Source organism: Amblyraja radiata, chromosome 5 (genome assembly GCF_010909765.2).
Source record: "Amblyraja radiata isolate CabotCenter1 chromosome 5, sAmbRad1.1.pri, whole genome shotgun sequence".
NCBI classification, from domain to species: domain Eukaryota; kingdom Metazoa; phylum Chordata; class Chondrichthyes; order Rajiformes; family Rajidae; genus Amblyraja; species Amblyraja radiata.
In genome coordinates, this window is record NC_045960.1 from 9,613,723 (window position 1) to 9,633,060 (window position 19,338).

General features: G+C 47.0%; 1 protein-coding gene across 1 annotated transcript in view; it reads left to right on the top strand.

The window, feature by feature from the left end:
- Positions 1-13,219: 13,219 nt before the first annotated feature.
- LOC116972969 (potassium channel subfamily K member 5-like) overlaps positions 13,220-19,338 on the top strand; it is a 41,166-nt gene continuing 35,047 nt past the window's right edge. The window contains exon 1 of the mRNA XM_033020573.1: positions 13,220-13,930. Coding sequence (XP_032876464.1) covers positions 13,745-13,930 — 186 coding nt within the window. The 5' untranslated portion in view covers positions 13,220-13,744. The remainder of the gene's footprint in view (positions 13,931-19,338) is intronic.

A 19,338-nucleotide genomic window follows, 5' to 3' on the forward strand; every position in this document is an offset into this window, starting at 1 on the left:
GGGAGTGCCGTTCCTCCCACGGGCTGGGCCACTCCAACGGGAGTGCCGCTCCTCCCTCGGGCTGGGCCACTCCGACGGGAGTGCCGTTCCACCCTCGGGCTGGGCCACTCTGACGGGCCACAGCCCCTCACGGGAAAGTCTCTCAGCCCCTCGCCAGGCCGCTCTCACGAGAGCGCAGTTCCAGCCCCGGGCTGGGCCACCCTCACGGGAGCTCAGGGCGAGTCCTGTCAGCTGCCTCCAGAGTCCCGAGGTCGCCAGCTCCGCCATTAGGCCTCAGCGTAGACGGAGGCAGAGAAGGGGGATACGACAAAAAGGTCGTATTTCCCCGAAGGGAGAGACAGCAAGCCCCGTTTCACCCCCCACCCCCCCCCCCCACATAAACACGACCTAAAAACTAAAAACGTAACTAGACAAAACGAAAAAAATACAACACAAAAAAGTAAAAGACAAACGGACTGCAGGCGAGCCGCAGGCGAGCCGCAGCCGTTCCCAGCGCCGCCACTTCCGGAGCTGCCCAAGCGAAATATGAGATGCTTTCCTTCAATTTGCATTTCGTCTCACTCTGACAATGGAGGAAGCCCAGGACAGAAAGATCAGTGTGGGAATGGGAAGGGGAATTAAAGTGTTTGGCAACCGGGAGATCAGGTAGGTCCAGGCGGACTGAGTGAAGGTATTCAGCGAAACCGTCATCCAGTCTATGTTTGGCCTCTGTTGTACCCGGGAAGAAAGGGCAGGTGAGAGCGGGCATCCGAGAAAAGGAGGCAGTACAAATAAGCTGGAAAGGGTGAAGAGAAGATTTATTGGACTGTTGCCAGGACATGAGGGCCTGAGCTATAGGGAGAGGTGGGGCAGGCTAGGACTGTGCCATGGAGTGCAGGAGGCTGAGGGGTGATCTTATAGAGGTGTATAAAATCATGAGTGGAATAGATAGGGTGAATGCACAGAGTCTTTTACCCAGAGTAGGTGAATCAAGTATCAGAGGACATAGGTTTAAGGTTGGACAGGAAACATTTAATAGGAACCTGAGGGTCAAATTTTTTCACGCAAAAGATGTTGGGTGTATGGAACGAGCTGCCAGAAGAGGTAGTTGAAGCAGGTACTAGACCAGCATTGAAAAGACACTTGGACAGGAACATCGATTGGATATGGGCCAAACGTGGACAAATGGGACGTGTAGACGGGGCATGTTGGTCATCATGGACGAGTTGGGCCGAATGGCCTGTTTCCCTACTGTATAACTCTATGAATGAGGACTCCATCAACTGCGGTAGAGAAGAAACCACAACTCCTGAAAAAGGAGGGAATTTCAGAAGTCCTGGAATGGAAAACCTCATCTGGAGAACAGGGACGGTGAATGTTAAGATTAGGTTCTGGTTTATTATTGTCACATGTACTGAGGTACCGTGAAAAGCTGTGTTCTTCAAGATATCCAATCAGATCAGATAATACCATATATAAATACAATCAAGTCAAACTCAAGTACAATAGGTAGAGCAAAGGGGAAGATACAGAGTGCAGAATATAGTTCTTAGCATTGTAGCGCACCAGTTCCAGAGACAAAGTCCAATGTCCGCAATGGGGTAGAGGTGAATCGGACAGTGCCCTAGCTCATGGAAGCACCGTTCAGAAGCCTGATAACAGAGGGGAAGAAGCTGTTCCTGAGTCTGGCTTTCAAGCTTCTGTATCTTCTGCCGGATGGGAGCGGGGTGAAGAAGGAAAGTGTTTGATTATATCGGCAGTGTGTAGATTGAAACAATGGTGGGGAGTCTGGTCTGTGTGATGGTCTGGGCTACATCTACAACCCTCTGCTATTTTGTGGGGAGTTTCAAGGATGGGATCTTTACCATGGGTGAGGAGGTGCAATCACACTGTAAAGGAACAGGGTGACCTTTTCCTCCGTATATTTCTGAGGCTAATATTCATATGTTTTAGGAGTGGATTTAGGCCATTCGGCCCATTGTCTACTCTGCCATTCAATCATGGCTGATCTACCTCTCCTTCCTAACCCCCTTCCCCTCGTAACCCCTGACACCTGTACTAATCAAGGGTCAGTCTGAAGAAGGGTCTCGACCCAAAACGTCACCCATTCCTTCTCTCCAGAGATGCTGCCGGTCCCGCTGAGTTACTCCAGCATTTTGTGTCTACATTCTAATCAAGAATCTGTCAATAGCAACCTTAAAAATCTCCATTGACTTGGCCTCCACCACTGTCTGTGACAAAGAATTCCACAGATTCACCACCCTCTAATGCAAGAAATTCCATCTCATCTCTTTTCTAAAGGTACGTCCTTTTATTCTGAGGTCATGGCCTCTGGTCCTAGACTCACCCACTGGTGGAAACATTCTCTCCACATCCACTCTATCCAGGCCTTTCACTATTAGGTAAGTTTCAATGAAGTCTCCCTTCATTCTTATAAACTTCAGCGAGTACTGACCCAGTGCCGTCAAATGCTCATGATATGTTAACCCACTCATTCCCACTCCCTCGAGTCTACTTCTTAGTTCAAGTCCTCTGCCATCTCATTATGTACCTCAATTAAAATTGGTTTCACAATGTTTCTGTGAAACGCCTTGGGACATTGTAAATAGCACTTTAACAATTAAAGGCTTTTGTAACTGCTGTATGTACAAAGTGGCTAAAACCACAAAAAAAAGGCACAATGCACATTTGGAAAACGCAGAACAAAAAATACTAAACAGGCGATTGATATCAGTTGCCAAGTTGTTAGCGATTTCACTGTAAAAGGCTTTACTTCTAAGGACCTCTCAAAACCCGGTCATTCCCTCTTATTCCCTCCGCCGTCGGGCAAAAGATACAAATGTTCGAAAGCACGTACCACCAGATTTAGGAACAGCTTCATCTCCACTGTTTTCAGACTCTTAAACTGACTGACCAGTTTAAGCCGATCTTCCAACCTACCTTGAGGCAGCCCCTGCACTTTTTTAAATCTGCACTTTCTCTGAACCAGTAACGCTATATTCTGCACTCTGTTCCGTTTTCGTCTGGCACTTCCTATTGGACATGTGCATAGTTTGATAGTACTTAGCTGTGAAATGATAGACATAAAAAGCTGGAGTAACTCAGCGGGTCACACAACAATTTGGAGAGAAGGAATAGGTGACATTTCGGGTCGAGACCCTTCTTCAGACTGAGAGTTCAGCCAGGGAAAGGGAAACGAGAGATATAGACGTTGATGTGGAGAGATAAAGAACAAATGAATGAAAGATATGCAAAGAAGTAATGATGATAAAGGAGAGGCAATTTTTAGCTGTGTGCTAGGTGAAAAACGAGTTGCAGACAATGAGACTAGACATGATGACTTTGAAGCTGGAACGACTTGGGTGGGGGAGGGATGGAGAAAGAGGTGATGATGAGACTGGATAGCACGGGAAATAATAAATGTCACTTTATCCCGGTACATGCGACAAGAATAAACTAACACTTTTATCACCTACGAGAACTTTTATTTTCTGTGAAGATAGACACAAAATGCTGGAGTAATGCCCCTGTCCCACTTAGGAAACCTGGACGGAAACCTCTGGAGACTTTGCGCCCCACCCAAGGTTTCCCGGAGGTTGCAGGTGGTTGCCGGAGGTTGCAGGTAGTGGAAGGTACACAAAATTGCTGGGGAAACTCAGCGAGTGCAGCAGCATCTATGGAGCGAAGGAAATAGGCGACATTTCGGACCGAAACCCTTCTTCAGACTATTGTAGTAGTGGAAGCAGGTAGGGAGTGGAAGCAGGTAGGGAGACTGACAAAAACCTCCGGGAACCGCACGGAAACCTTGGGTGGGGCGCAAAGTCTCCAGAGGTTTCCGTTCAGGTTTCCTAAGTGGGACAGGGGCATTACTCAGCGGGTCAGGAAGCGTCTGTGGAGGAAAGGAATAGGTGATGTTTTGAGTCAAGACCCGTCTTTAGAGTGACTGTCTTTATTTTCTGTCCTTGCTTATGTTTCCAAACCAGTTTCTTGTCTACAGTAAAAAAAACAAAAAGTTCTGGAGGAACTCAACGGGCCAGGCAGCATCTGTGGAGGGAAATGGACAGACGACGTTTCATGTTGCGACCCTCTGTTGGTCTGAAGAAAGTCTCGACCCAAAATGTCGTCTGCCCATTATTTGAGGGCTTTGTGATTTGGATATTTGACTCTATTGTGGCTGCTACTGGGCGTCACGGTGGCACAGTGGTAGAGTTGCTGCCTTACAGCGCTTGCATGGAGTTTGTATGTTTGTACGTCTGTATGGAGTTTGTACGTTCTCCCCGTGACCCGCGCGGGTTTTCTCCGAGATCTTCGGTTTCCTCCCAGACTCCAAAGACGTGCAGGTCTGTTGGTTCATTGGTTTGGTATACGTGTAAATTGTCCCTTGTGTGTTTAGGGTAGTGTTAGTGAGCGGGGATCGCTGGTCGGTGTGCACTCGGTGGGCCGAAGGGCCTGTTTCTGCGCTGCATCTCTTAAAAAAAAAAAGAAAAAAAGCATGGTGACTCGAGGGTTGGGCGATGGGGGTTTGGTTCGTAGATGGATGGTGAGGTGGAAGATTGCAACCTTCATGTGGTCCGCCCTGTTTCGACTAATGCAATCAACTCGATGTGCACAAACGGAAGATCAAATAGAACAAGTTGTCCAACAACTTTAGGCTGTGCACGCCACACGAAAGAAAAAGCAGATGGATGGTGCAAGTGACAAAGGCTGGAGGTGAAAAACAGTCTATAGGGTGGAGGGAGGAAAATGGGTGGAAGGAGACAGTAGAATGGGGAAAGAGGGGGAATAAAACGGAAATGAGGCACTCATGGATGGGAGAGTACAAAAGAAGGGAAAGGGACATGGCTATGGCGTGGGGGGGGGGGGGGGTGGGGTGGGGGTTGGGACGACAATGGGAGAAAGATGTTCGATCCGGGGTACAGGACAGAGAGAGGGGTGGGGAGTATTACTTGTGGGCTTTGAGGTTTGGCTGCTATGTAAATGCAAGTTGTTAGTGTCGTAGATAACGAAAATTGTTCAAATTGTTTATTTCCAAAACGGAGTAATACCAAGTTGGACTGCTCAATGTTTCTCATTGCCTTAGTACACTACAATTAGCAGAAACAATAGATTACCATCTTGACTATCCATTCAACATGAGGTTTGAATGATCGGTTTAGTTTAGATCAAAGATAGACACAAAATGCTGGAGTAACTCAGCGGAACAGGCAGCATCTCTGGAGAGGAGGAATGGGTGACAGTTTGGGTCAGGACCCCAGTTGAGTGGAGTTGGAGTTGGAGTTGGACAGCATGGAAACAGGTCCTTCGGCCCACCGACCTCCCCCAACCAGCGATCCCCACACACTTATACTATCATATACCCACTAGGCAATGGCTCTACCAGCCACAACACTGTGCCATCCTAATGAGGATAGTTCTGTATTTTCGGCGGGCAGCGGAGGTCAAAGTGATCTCATGGGATGGGTCATGGTTGGGATCCAAGATGGGGCGTGTTCAACTAAGTCACCAGTCACCAGAGAATGGGCTTACAATTCACCAGAGAATGAGCTTGCAATTGCCCTCATCCCGATGACCAGCATCACCTTTAAACTTTGCACTCGCAACTTTCACTCGGCCTCCAGCCGCAGCCAACATAATCTTGTCCCACCCCGATCATTCTTTCTCCCCGCTCCCGTCCGGCAGAAGGTACAGAAGCTTGAAAGTGCGCACCACCAGACTCAGGAACAGCTTCTCTGTTATCAGGCTTCTGAACGGTCCTTCCATAAGCTAGGGTACTGTCTGATTCACCTCCACCCCATTGTGGACATTGGACTTTGTCTGTAGAACTTGTCCCCCGATGCGGGAGCTTGATCGCCCCAACATGAAGGGCTCAACCGCCAGCCATGAGAGCCAAGATCGTCCCGTCAACGGACGGCTCGAGACCCCCGAGACCCCTGACCGCGGGAGAACAAAGTAGGTAAGAGATTGAACTTCTTTTTTTTGTCTTCCATCACAGTGAGGAATGTGGAGGAGTCACTGTGGTGGATGTTTATGTTAAAATGTTAAGCGCCTTGAGTATTAGAAAGGCGCTATATAAATTCCATCCATTATTATTATTATTATTAAAATGCATTTTGTGTGTCTTGTTGCTTTTTATTGGTATGACTGTATGGCAAATCAAATTCCTCGTATGTTGCAAAACATACTTGACTAATAAAGTATTATTGTGATTATGAAGAAGAGTCTCAGCCCGATACGTCACCTATTCCTTAGTTCCATAGATGCTGCCTCACCCACTGAGTTTCTCCAGTGTTTTTGTCCACCTTCGATTTTTCCAGCATCTGCAGTTCTTTCTTAAACATAATGATCATGATTATGATGACAGAGCCAAACACATTTCTATGAAATTTAGGTCCAGTTTAGTAAGAAGAGTGAAAAAAAAAACTGCTACAGGAAATCTAAATGAGAACATCTGCTTCCTCCCTACTGCAGATGACAGCTCGCTGATAAAACCCTGCGTGAACCGTTAGCACTTGTCCGATTCCCCGCTACTGGTTATTGACATCCAGACAGTGACTTGCAGTGAGCCTTCAGCACTCTGCAAACCTGCTCAATGCAAATGGCTGCAATCATGCTAAAGAAGGATCTCAACCTAAAACGTCACGCATTCCTTCCATCCAGAGATGCTGCCTGTCCCCGCTGAGTTACTCCAGCATTTTGTGTCTATCTTCAGTTTAAACCAGCATCTGCAGTTCTTTCCTACACAATTCTGCTGCTTAGTTTAGTTTAGAGATACAGCGCGGAAACAGGCCCTTCCGCCAATCGAGTCACAAGGCCATAAGTGATAGGAGCGGAATTAACCCATTCTGCCCATCAAGCCTACTCCGCCATTCAATCATGGCTGATCTGTCTCTCCCTCCTAATCCCATTCTCCTGCCTTCTCCCCGTAACCCCCGACACCCGCACCGACCAGCGATCCCCGCACACTAACACTATCCTACACACACTAGGGACAATTTACACTTATACCAATCCAATTAGCCTATAAGCCTCTACGTCTTTGGAGTGTGGGAGGAAACCAGAGCTGCTGGAGAAAACCACGCAGGTCACGGGGAGAACGTACAAACTCCATACAGACAGCACCCATGGTCAGGATTGAACCCGGGTCTATGGCGCTGTGAGGCAGCAAACCTACCGCTGCGCCATCGTGCCGCCCTGCTGCTTTTGATGGTCAGAGACGGTACACCATCCTTCACTATTTATTAAACTTCTGCTACCAATAGCAATTTTATGCCGTTCGTTACAAGAATGAAATGGAGCTGAACATGATGTCGTTAAACGAATCTCCTCCACATGCACGTAATCCATATCCCTCCATTTTCCGCATATCCATGTGCCAATCTAAAAGCCTGTTAAATGCCACTATCTTATCTGCCTCCACCTTTTTGCCTTTGCACCCTGGCAACTTATTCCAGGCACCCACCGCAAAGTGTGTAGGAAGGAACTGCAGATGCTGCTTTAAACCGAAGATAGACTCAAAATGCTGGAGTAACTCAGCGGGACAGGCAGCATCTCTGGAGAGAAGGAATGGGTGACATTTTGGGTCAAGACCCTTCTTCAGACTGAAGGGTGCTCCGGTTTCCCCCCTACACTCCAAAGACGTGCAGGGTATATGGAACGAGCTGCCAGAGGAGGTAGTTGAAGCAGATATTCTGGAATTTCGAAGGATGAGAGGGTATCTTACAGAAACATATACAATTCTTATGGGATTGGACAGATCTAGATGCAGGAAGAATGTTCCCGGTGTTGGGGGAGTCCAGCAGCAGGGGTCACAGTCTAAGAATAAGGGGTAGGCCATTTAGAACTGAGACGAGGAAAAACTTTTTCACCCAGAGAGTTGTGAATCTGTGGAATTCTCTGCCACAGAGGGTAGTGGAGGCTAATTCACTGGATGTATTCAAGGGAGTTAGATTTAGCTCTGCGGGCTAACAGAATCAAGGGATATGGGGAGAAAGCAGGAACGGGGTACTGATTTTGGATGATCAACCATGATCATATTGAATGGTGGTGCTGGCTCAAAGGGCAGAATGGCTTACTCCTGCACATATTGTCTATGTTTACTCACCAATCTCTGGGTGAACAATGTTTCCTTCAGAGATTTAGAGGGGATCTCTCACCCCCTTTACTCTGAATTGATTTCCTCTAGCTTTATCTGCCTTCACAAGGGGAAAGTCTTCCTAAACTCTCCACATCCTTTTATACATTTAAGTTGTGTTCTCCTTTGATCTCCTGAGCTCCAGTGAGAATAGACCTCTGTACCTCCACATCCCAAGCCTCTAAAGATCCGTCAGTCCGAAGAAAGGTCCCGACCCGAAACGTAGCCAGTCCATTCCTTCCCCAGATGCTGCCTGACCTGTTGACTTCCTCTGGCACTTTGTGTTTAGCCTTGTTTGGAGATACAGCATGTAAACAGGCCCTTCGGCCCACCGAGTCCACGTTGACCAGCGACCCCTGTACACTAGCACTATCCTACACACACTAGGGAAAATGTTTACAATTTTACCGAAGCCAATTAGCCTGCAAACCTGTACGTCTTTGGAGTGTGGGAGGAAACTGGAACACCTGGAGAAAACCCACGCGGTCATGGGGAGAATGTACAAACGCTGTACAGACGGCACTCATATTCAGGATTGAACCCTGGTCTCTGGTGCTTTAAGGCTGCAACTCTACTGCTGCGCCACCGTGCTGCCCGTCTTCACAACTAAGTTAACCTGTCTCACTCAGCGAATGTTTCGGCGATGGCCGGCATCATATCAGTGTCGAAATCCAGAGGCGATAAAAAAAATGTTGCAACACTTGAAAAAACAGCGCGCGTCATATGTCATCACGCCGCGTCAAGCCGCAAATTTTTCGGTCACCTGATACGTCAGTCAATTATTCCGGCAGTCGCCGAAAAAAATCGCCAAGTGGGACAAGCCCTTTAGTGTTGAGTTTCCCCATGTTTTGCTCAATATTCCAGCGTCTGCAGTTCCTTCTGCCTTCTCTGCTGCCCTTCGAACTTCCAATGTTCATTCGTTACTGCAAACCGTCAGCATTTTTCGGTAGTGTTTTAAGAGCTGGCTTACAGAAAGAAAAGTGCTGGAGTAACTCAGCAGGGTCAGGCAGCATCTCTGGAGAACATGGATAGCCACAAGAAAAAACATATCTATGTTATCCTTTTGCCTGCTATATCATGTCCTTCAACGTTGGTGATAAGCCTGTACTGTGGCTGCTTTATCAAATGCCTCTGGTCGTCTACATAAAACTGCAGAACGCTGCTATTTCTATCTGTTACCTTGTCAAGAATGGGTTGTAGTGTTATGCAGGCACAAAATGCTGGAGTAACTCAGCGGGACAGGTGGCGTTCTTCAGTCTCGACCCGAAACGTCACCCATTCCTTCTCCCCAGAGATGCTGCCTGTCCCGCTGAGTTACTCCAGTATTTTGTGTCTAGAAACATAGAAAATAGGTGCAGGAGTGGGCCATTCAGCCCATTCAATATGATCATGGCTGATCATCCAACTCAGTATCCTGCACCTGCCTTCTCTCCATACCCCCTGATCCCTTTAGCCACAAGGGCCACATCTAACTCCCTCTTAAATATAGCCAATGAACTGGCCTCAACTACCTTCTGTGGCAGAGAGTTCCACAGATTCACCACTCTCTGTATCTCTATCTTTATTATTGTCACTTTTACTTAAGCACTTGTGATATTTGAGTCAACATTTAATATCAGAGATTGCTGTCCAAATGCCATGCAATAAAGTGCAAAAACATTAGTTTTCGGTTTATATTGCACCGAGATACAGTGAAAAGCTTTGTTCTGCATGCTATCCAAACAGATCCGATTATACGAAACATAAATACAATTAGTTCAAACTCAAGTACAATAGGTAGAGCAAAGGGGAAGACACAGAGTGCAGAATATAGTTCTCAGCATTGTAGCTCACCAGTTCCACAGACAAAGTCCAATGTCCACAATGGTGTAGAGGTGAATCAGACAGCACCCTAGCTTATGGAAGGACTGTTCACAAGCCTGATAACAGAGGGGAAGAAGCTGTTCCTGAGTTAGGCTGTGGGCCGAGGAGCTTTTTTGTTCAAGTTCGTGACCCAACTCACGGAACTACCTGAATGTTTAACATATTGTGTAAAAATATTATATAAATCATTACCATATTTTTAGTTAGTTAAAGTGTTTTTGTTTCTGGAGTTCTAGACTTTTTTATGTGGGGGTGGGAGGGGGGGAAGGGGGAAACTACCTTTCAGGGTCCCTACCTGGTCGGAGAGGCAGCTTTTCTCCGGGCTGCAGCTTCGACCCGTCCTCGCGGCCTACCAGCGGGCCTGGAGCGGCGTTTCCTGTCGGGGACCGCCCAGAACCACGGCTTCGGCAGCGGCACAGCGCTGGAGCGCTATCGTGGAGCGGGCGATGCCTTGTCCGGGTCGCCGCGCTGGAGCTCCGGTGAGCTGAAGACCGCCGTGAACAACATCGCGGAGCTGCGGGACTGTGGAGCAACCAGCTGCGGGCGGCGGCGCTGAACTGTACACCGGGAGCCTGGGATCTCGCGACGAGATCGCCAGTTGTGGAGCTCCAACCGGCGCGGCCTTGTCGGCTTTGGAAGCCGCGGCCTCCAGTACGGAAGCGGCCGTTCCAGGTGTCCCATGCCGCTGTGAGGATTCTCCCGACGCCGGAGCACCATCACCCGGCGAGAACGGCCAGGAACATCGGGCCTCCGTAGAGGCAACTGTGGAGGCCTCAATTGGCTCGACTATGGGTGAACTGGGGTTGGGGACTGGACTTTGTGCCTTCCCTCATGGTGGGAGCCATTGTGGGGGGATGTTCTTTATGTTTAAATCTCTTATTAATGTTATGTCTGTATTCTTTCTTTATGTGCTGCATTGGCAAGAAGCATTTCACTACACCTAGGTGTATGTGACCAATAAATAACCTTTGAACCTTTGAACCTTTTACCTGAAACTTGTCAAGAACAAAACCTGCACATTTTTTAAAAATATGAGAAAAACGTCCAATTTTCCAAGTAGTAATTGTCCAATCAATGCACCCTTGACATTGAGGTCGGATGCAAATTGACCAATCCCGCGCTTTGTTTTATGGTCGCTAGGCAGTGAGGACCCTGGGATCATGGCTGTCACCTCATTACATCAAAACAATAGCAAGGTTTCCAAGGAATAAAGGTAATGCTCACCTTGCTGATCATTTTGTTTTTCAATTGCTTTATCTTTATAAAGTTATGATGTGAACTGTTAAATAAAAATGATAAATAACAAATGTAGAGCTAGGGTTAGGGTTAGGGTCAAGGGGTCAGTCAGTTGGTCGGCCGAAGGATGCTGTGAATTATCACCAATGCATCCACGATTTTTAGAACCACTTAGAAACATAGAAATTAGGTGCAGGAGTAGGCCATTCGGCCCTTCGAGCCTGCACCGCCATTCAATATGATCATGGCTGATCATCCAACTCAGTATCCCTTCTCTCCATACCCTCTGATCCCCTTAGCCACAAGGGCCACATCTAACTCCCTCTTAAATATAGCCAATGAACTGGCCTCGACTACCCTCTGTGGCAGAGAGTTCCAGAGATTCACCACTCTCTGTGTGAAAAATGTTCTTCTCATCTCGGTTTTAAAGGATTCCCCCCTTATCCTTAAGCTGTGACCCCTTGTCCTGGACTTCCCCAACATCGGGAGCAATCTTCCCGCATCTAGCCTGTCCAACCCCTTAAGAATTTTATAAGTTTCTATAAGATCCCCTCTCAATCTCCTAAATTCTAGAGAGTCCTTAAGTACCCGGGGATGCAGACCATCAGGCCCTGAGGATTTATCAGCCTTCAGTCCCATCAGTCTACCCAACACCATTTCCTGCCTAATGTGGATTTCCTTCAGTTCCTCCGCCACCCCAGATCCTCTGTTACTAGTACATCTGGGAGATTGTTTGCCTCCTCCTTAGTGAAGCTGGCCATATTTAAAGTAACCAGACCATGTTATTTTTGCGGCTAACCAGTGGTTTGCATCGTGCAGTTCAGCCTCTGTATATCTGTTCATGACGTCTTCTTCAAACAGTGGTCATTGACAAATCCACACTTAACTCCTGAAGAGTGTTTCTGATCTGTCGGACAGGTGTTTACAGATTTTTCTTTATTGTAGAGAGAATTCTTCTGTCATCAGCAGTGGAGGTCTTCCTTGGCCTGCTAGTCCCATTTCGATTAGTAAGCTCACCAGTGCTCTCTTTCATCTTAATGATGTTCCAAACAGTTGATTTTGGTAAGCCTAAGGCTTGGCTGATGTCTCTCGGTCTCATAATGGCTTCTTTGACTTTCATTGGCACAACTTTGGTCCTCATGTTGATAAACAGCAATAAAAGTTTCCAAAGGTGATGGAAAGACTGGAGGAAAGACTAGGCGCTGAGAGCTCTCTTATACCTGCATTAAGGAGGCAATTAAACACATCTGAGCAATTACAAACACCTGTGAAGCCATGTGTCCCAAACATTATGGTGCCCTGAAATGGGGGGACTATGTATAAACACAGCTGTAATTTCTACATGGTGAAACCAAAATGTATAAAAATGGCCTTTAATAAAATCTGACAATGTGCACTTTAACCACATGTGATTTTTTTTTTCTATTTCAAATATCAAATTGTGCAGTACGGAGACAAATAAATAAATGATGGGTCTTTGTCCCAAACATTGTGGAGGGCATTGTATGTGTGTGAATGTGCGTGTGTATATGAGTGTGTGTCTGTGAATGTGAGTTTGCATATGCAAGTGTGTGTCTGTGAATGTGAGTGTGCATGTATGTATGTGTGTATGTGATTGTGAGAGTAGGTGAGTGTGTGTGTATGTATATGTGTGTATGTGTATGTATATGTATGTATATAGGTGTATGCGTGTGCATTAGTTAACCCTCCTGGCGCTTTCAAAGGCAGTGTTAATTAACAGCACAAAGATAGGCACAAAATGCTGAGTAACTGCAGCGGGACAGGCAGCATCTCTGGAGAGAAGGAATGGGTGGCGTTTCGGGTCGAGAGAGCTCACACTGGGAGAGACACTGTGGAGCAGGCTCTGGGTGCAGGGAGCGGGCCGATGTACACAAACACACACACACAGACCCGTTGCAGTCTCCGCCCCCTGAATTCCGAGCAGACACTTCAAATATGAACTTTCCTACCGGCTGGCCACACTCTGAGCCGCTCTTATAGACCGACACGTGTCGCAGGAGGAAGAGAGAGAGCGAAAGATTTTTGAAACATTTCACAAAAAATCCACCAACTTAACTTTTTTTTAAAACAAAGTACTGAACCAACTTCAAATACTTTAAACGTTGTTTTTTTTTAATTTTCAGATTAAAAAAAAAACACAGCTGGGTGGAGAAACTTTATTCACCCCTTGGTGTAGATTTTTTAATCCACTCACGAGGTGGACTTTTAGAATAATTTGTTGGATTTTGGACTGGTTTGAAAAGAAGGAATAAACTTTTTGCTCCAACTTTGAGAAAGTTTGTCGGCCGGGACGAGGGCGCCCTTAACTGGAAAAGCAATTTCGCGCAGAGAAGTGGTCGGGGGAGTTTGTTTTTATATATGTGTGTGAGCTCTCTTTTATTTGCGCTTCGAAGTGGGAGAACGTTGTTTTCTTGTATACATTTTTGGTGTTCTACTCGCCCCTTCCCCACACGCTCTCCCCTCCCCGTGTCGTGGCTCTGTGTGCGTGTGTTTATCTGAATCCCATCGGCAAGGATGGTAGACAGAGGACCTCTCTTGACTTCGGCTATCATCTTCTATCTATCCATCGGAGCTGCTATCTTCCAAGTTTTAGAAGAGCCGAACTGGACCGAAGCAGCAAAAGAGTACAAGATGAAAAAATTTCAGATCCTTGAGGAACATCCTTGTCTTACACAAGCAGCCCTGGAGAAGATCTTAGCGGTAAGATACATTCCTACTCCCCAGTAGACCCTCACCTCCCCCACCCCCCGTCCGGTCTCTCTCAGTTCTCATTCATTCGCTCCAATCCGCTCTGAAAGTTGTTATCCATACTAACTCTTCTTTCTATCTCAATCTTACCTCGTCACCTGCAATCCAATGTCTCTCTCATTTTTTTTGAAAAAGATTTTAAACCCTGCAGACTAAGATTTAAAATACCCCCCTCTTTTCGCCCTAATATGTCAAATTTTAACAAGGCTTTTATCATTTCCTGTGTAACTAAAACATACTCATAGCTGAGATATGTGTAGTGCTTTAAGCTATCGTAATGAGATTGAAATTAGTCATGGTTTTTCCGATTAGTATGTAACTTTAAAATGATTAATAAGTTTATATTGGTTCCTGTTCGCGATATCGCTGCGATATATGCACCATTGTACTGTGTATTTGCATTAGCCGTTATATTAATTGTCCGAGACCATCATTGAAACGAGGAATTTCATTACATCCCGATGTTTTGACTATCATTTCAAACTGAAGCTAATCGGATTAAAAAAAAAATCCCATTGCTCCTAATAGAACATTAAAATAAGATAGATTTGGTGTAACTAACTCAGCGGGTCAGACATCATCTCTACAGGGAAACACTTATCTCCAGAGATGCTGTCTGACCAGCTGAGTTAAGCCCAGCGTGTTGTGTCTATCTTCGGTTTAAACCAGGCTGATCCTTCCTAAAAATCAAAATTTCCCGGTTAAGATTTATAAACAACGACTGGGTCACGATTCATATTACAGCGTTGATCTTTATTTTTTCCTCACTGTCTTGTCCCACCAAAAAAAGTCATTTTGGCGCCCCGCTCATTTTTTTCAGAGGCGATTTTAGCAAAGGGCGTTACATCGTCATGGAAATTAAAATATTTTTTTTCCCCGAAGAGTCAGATGGCGTTTTGTTGAGTCTGGATTGCCAGGGATTTGTTCACTAGAACCCGTGACACATTTCATTTGGAGTCATTCCCGAGCCCCGTCCCAACAGAAGTCGAGTCTGTGAAGTTTTTCTTTCGCTTTAAAGTTTTTATTTTTAAAACGTATTGCCAATTCGTTTTTTTCATTCGAAACGCGAAGGAAGAGAGAAAGACACACACACAAATGGTTGTTATTGCAACCTGATTCCAAGGCGAAGCGGGGTGAAGGGAATATAGTGGCGTGACCTTTGGTAGTTGGAGGCTTTGACCACAAATCATGTGTCGAAGTGCGCTGATGTCGATGGTTACAAGTGAGAAATAGATGGAGTAACTGCACCAGACTCCCATTACTGCCCTCAAAGTGAAACTTCAGGACCTGTAGGCTTTTTCCAGAGTGGTCTGAAGAAGGGTCTCGACCCAAACCGTCGCCAATTCCTTCTCCCCAGAGATGCTGCCTGACCCGCTGAGTTACTCCAGCTTTTTGTGTCTACGGTTTAAACCAGCAGTTTAAATCTTCAGTTCCTTCCTACACATCTCCAGAGTGTCTGTCGATTTGAATGTTGTGTTCCTTCTGTCCATAACTTTCTCCTTTCTTCCCACACAACACACACAGACAACACACACACGTGTTGCGCGTTAAGACCGTTGTAGATATTTTGGCGTGCGTGTCGTTTTCTTTCTGAAGGCCGGCTGCCTATAGGATTCAAGTCCAATGTGTGTAATATCCTCTCTCCCACACGTTGGGAGAGAGGGAGGGCAGGAGAGATAGGGGGTGGGTGGGTTTGTACACCATTGGGTTAAGCAGCTGAAAACTAATTCCACCGCCACCCCGTTGAAATTGAGTTTGTTTTCCCCCCCTTCAAAAGGAAGCTTTTCCCTCCAGAAACACACAAGTAAAACACAAAAAGCTGGAGTAACTCAGCGGGGACAGGCAGCAAGCATCTCCGGAGAGAAGGAATGGGTGATGTTTGGGGTCGAGACCCTTCTTCAGTCTAGGTGTGAAAGCCGAAGAAGAGTCTCGGCCTGAAACATCGCCCATTCCTTCTCCCCAGAAATGCTGCCTGTCCCCGCCGAGTTACTCCAGCTTCTGCGGCTCCTTCCAACGCCAGCATTTTGTGTCTAGCTTTGAAGAGGAGACGTTCTCCAAGAATTTCTAAGTCTCCTTCGAACTTTCCACAGACCAGCTTCACGAATGATTTTCTTTTGACTTCTCGATAAATTGTCTTTCCTTAATTGGGCAAACATTTGTTTTGTTGTTGTTGTTGTTGTTGTTGTTGTTGTTGTTGGCCTTTTTTCACTGAAGGTGCGTGTTGTCTGTTTTATTGATAATCCATACACTCTCTTTTTCTGTGCAGCGGGCAGGATTGCACTTGTGCGCTCAGAACGACCAGGCAGTGGAGAGAAAAAAGAGTGTAAAACAGACAGGAGGAGAGAGGCCGAGAGGGTACGGGGTGAAAGTGGATGTGAGGGGTGGTGGTGGGTGGCGGGAGGGCGGGTTGGTTCTGCGGCGGCCACGCTTCGCTAGCTCTAGCAGGGCGGCCGGCACCGAGCTGGACGCTGGACAATTGATCTGAACGCCTCTTTTCATGCCCACCCCAGCTTTACAACTCCAGCCGACAGTTCTGCGAGAGAGTTATCTGTCCAATGTTTTGGGGAGAGAGGGAATGAGCTAGGAGGGCTGGGAGAGTGAAGGTGAGCTGTAGGAGGGGGTGTTGGGAACTGGAGAGAGAGAAAGAGAGAGACAGACAGAGCTGGAAGGTGTAGAGAAAGAGGGAGGAGAAAGGGAGAGAGAGATCTAGAGGGGGGGGGGGGGGGGAGAAGGAGGTAGAGGGAGTGAGAGAGGGGGATAAAGCGAGAGGGGGGGGGGACAGGCGGACATTAGGATCATACCTAAATGGGGGAGAGAGAGAGAGAGCGAGAGGGGGGAGGGGGAGCTGGAGTGAGAAGACAGAAAGATGTGGAGAGGGGAGGGAGAGAAAGAGAGGGGGAGGGTGAGGAATGGAGAGAGAGAGAGAGAGAGGGGGGGGGGGAGGGAGAGAGAGTGGGGCGAAGGAGAGAGAGAGTGAGTGTGTGAGAGAGAGGGAGAGCTGGAACGTGAGGATGAAAGGGTAGGGAGAGAGTTAGTGCTGGTATCTAAACACTGAAAAACAATTCCCAGCACAGTATGTCTTATCTGTTTTAAGGAACCGACACAAGTCCTGCTGAAGTGAACAGCTAAACATTGCTCCTAACTTCCCCCCAGTGTCACTGTGCATTCACTTGGTTTAATGCGAATCTGCTTACTTTGCGAATTCTTGTGCAGAAAACGGGAGTGAGAGGGGATGAGGAGGTGGGGGGTGGGAAGGGGGAACCGGCACAGCAGGTGGGCGTTTGCACGGTCAAGTCGCACATGTTTTGTCTTTTCAGGGACGCCACTGGCATTTCTCGGCAGGAGTGAGACTCGGTGAGTGGATGGTGGCGCTCGGTGTGTGTCTGTGTGTGTGTGTGTGTGGGTGGGGAGTTTGCAGACAGCAGCACTTGACCTTATTGGTGTGTTGCAGAGCATATGTGGCTGCCACAATAGCTGAGAGATTCGAGCAAAGAAAAAAGCTTGAGGGGGGGGAGGTGAGGTGAACATCCTAATGGCTTCTGCTGTGGTGCCCATTGGGTTTCCAAGAGCCCAACAAAAGGTTGGATTGTGAGGGACACAGCCCTCATTTGAAGAAAAATCAATTTCACGTGTTCTATATATCTCCTCATCGTCTATATCTCTCGTCTCCCTCTCCCCTGACTCTCAGTCTGAAGAAGGGTCTCAACCCGAAAGGTCACCCATTCATGCTCTCCGGAGATGCTGCCTGTCCCACTGAGTTACTCCAGCATCTTGTGTGGAAAACCAGTATCTGCAGTTCCTCCCTGCACTTGATGATCTCAATATCGGATTTAAGGAATCTTGTTTAAGAGACATGCAACTGCCAGGAGAGCAGCTAAGGGTTTGCGAGTAAAAAAATGGAACATAATGGAGTTTTGTCCACAGTTCTGGTCACCACATTACAGGAGAGATGAAGGTAAATCTGTGGAATTAATTGCCACAGACGGCAGTAGAGGCCAAGACATTATGTATTTTTGAAGCGTGCAAAAAGAGAAAGCAAACAAGAGTGCAGGTTATGGTGTCACAGCTACAGAGAAAGTGCAGTAAAAAAAAAATACAAGAGCCCAAATGAGGTAGATTGGAAGACTGGGAATTCCTCCTTTGTTTATTTGCTAATATAATGTTTCCTGCAGTGGGAGAGTATGGGACCAGAGGGTGCAGCCTCAGACTAAAAGGACGTACCTTTAGAATGCAGATGATGAGTAATTTCATCAGTCAGAGGGTGGTGAATCTGTGGAATTAATTGCCACAGATAGCAGTGGAGGTCAAGACATTTGTTTTTTTTTAAAGCAGAGCTAGATAGGTTCTCGATTAGTAAGGGTGTCAAAGGTTACGGGGAGAAGGCAGGAGAATGGAGGGGAAAATAGATCAGCCACAGCTGACTGGCAAAGTAGACTCGATGGGCCGAACGGCCTAATTCTGCTCCTATGTATTATGGTCTTAGATTCTTATGGAAGTGGAGGCTTTTGGAGAGGGTGTAGATGAGGTTTACCAGAATGCTGCCTGGATTGGAGCGTATTAGAAACGAGGACGGGTTGGACAAACTTGGATAGTTTTCTCTGGATTGCTGGAGTTTGAGGGGAGACCCGATACAAGTATATAAAATAATGAGAGGCATGGATAGTGTAGACATTCAGAACCTTTTCCCCAGGGTGACAAGAGAGCATAACTTTAAGGTGAGGGAGGGGTACAGTTTAAAGGAGATGTGTGGGGGCAAGTTTTTTACACAGAGGGTGGTGGGTGCCTGGAACGCGCTGCCAGGGGTGGTGGTGCAGGCAGATACGATAGTGGCGTTTAATTGACAATAGACAATAGGCGCAGGAGTAGGCCATTCGGCGCTTTGAGCCAGCCATTCAATGTGATCATGGCTGATCATCCCCAATCATTACCCCGTTCCTGCCTTCTCCCCATATCCCCTGACTCCGCTATCTTTAAGAGCCCTATCTAGCTCTCACTTGAAAGCATCCAGAGAACCTGCCTCCACCACCTTCTGAGGCAGAGAATTTCACAGACTCACCTCTCTCTGTGAGAAAAAGTGTTTCCTCGTCTCCGTTCTAAATGGCTTACTCCTTATTCTTAAACTGTGGCCCCTGGTTCTGAAAGCTTTTAGATAGGCACGTGGATATGCAGGGACACGGATCACGTGCATGCAGAGGAGATTAGCTGATCTTGGCATGAACAATGCGGGCTGAAGGGCCTGTTCCTGTGCTGTACTGTTTTATGTTCTATTTTAGATTCAAGTAACAAGATACATAAGAGTTGGCTGGGTAAACATGAGGCTGAGAAAGGAATTGAAGGTACTGTTCAAATGGTTGGGGGCG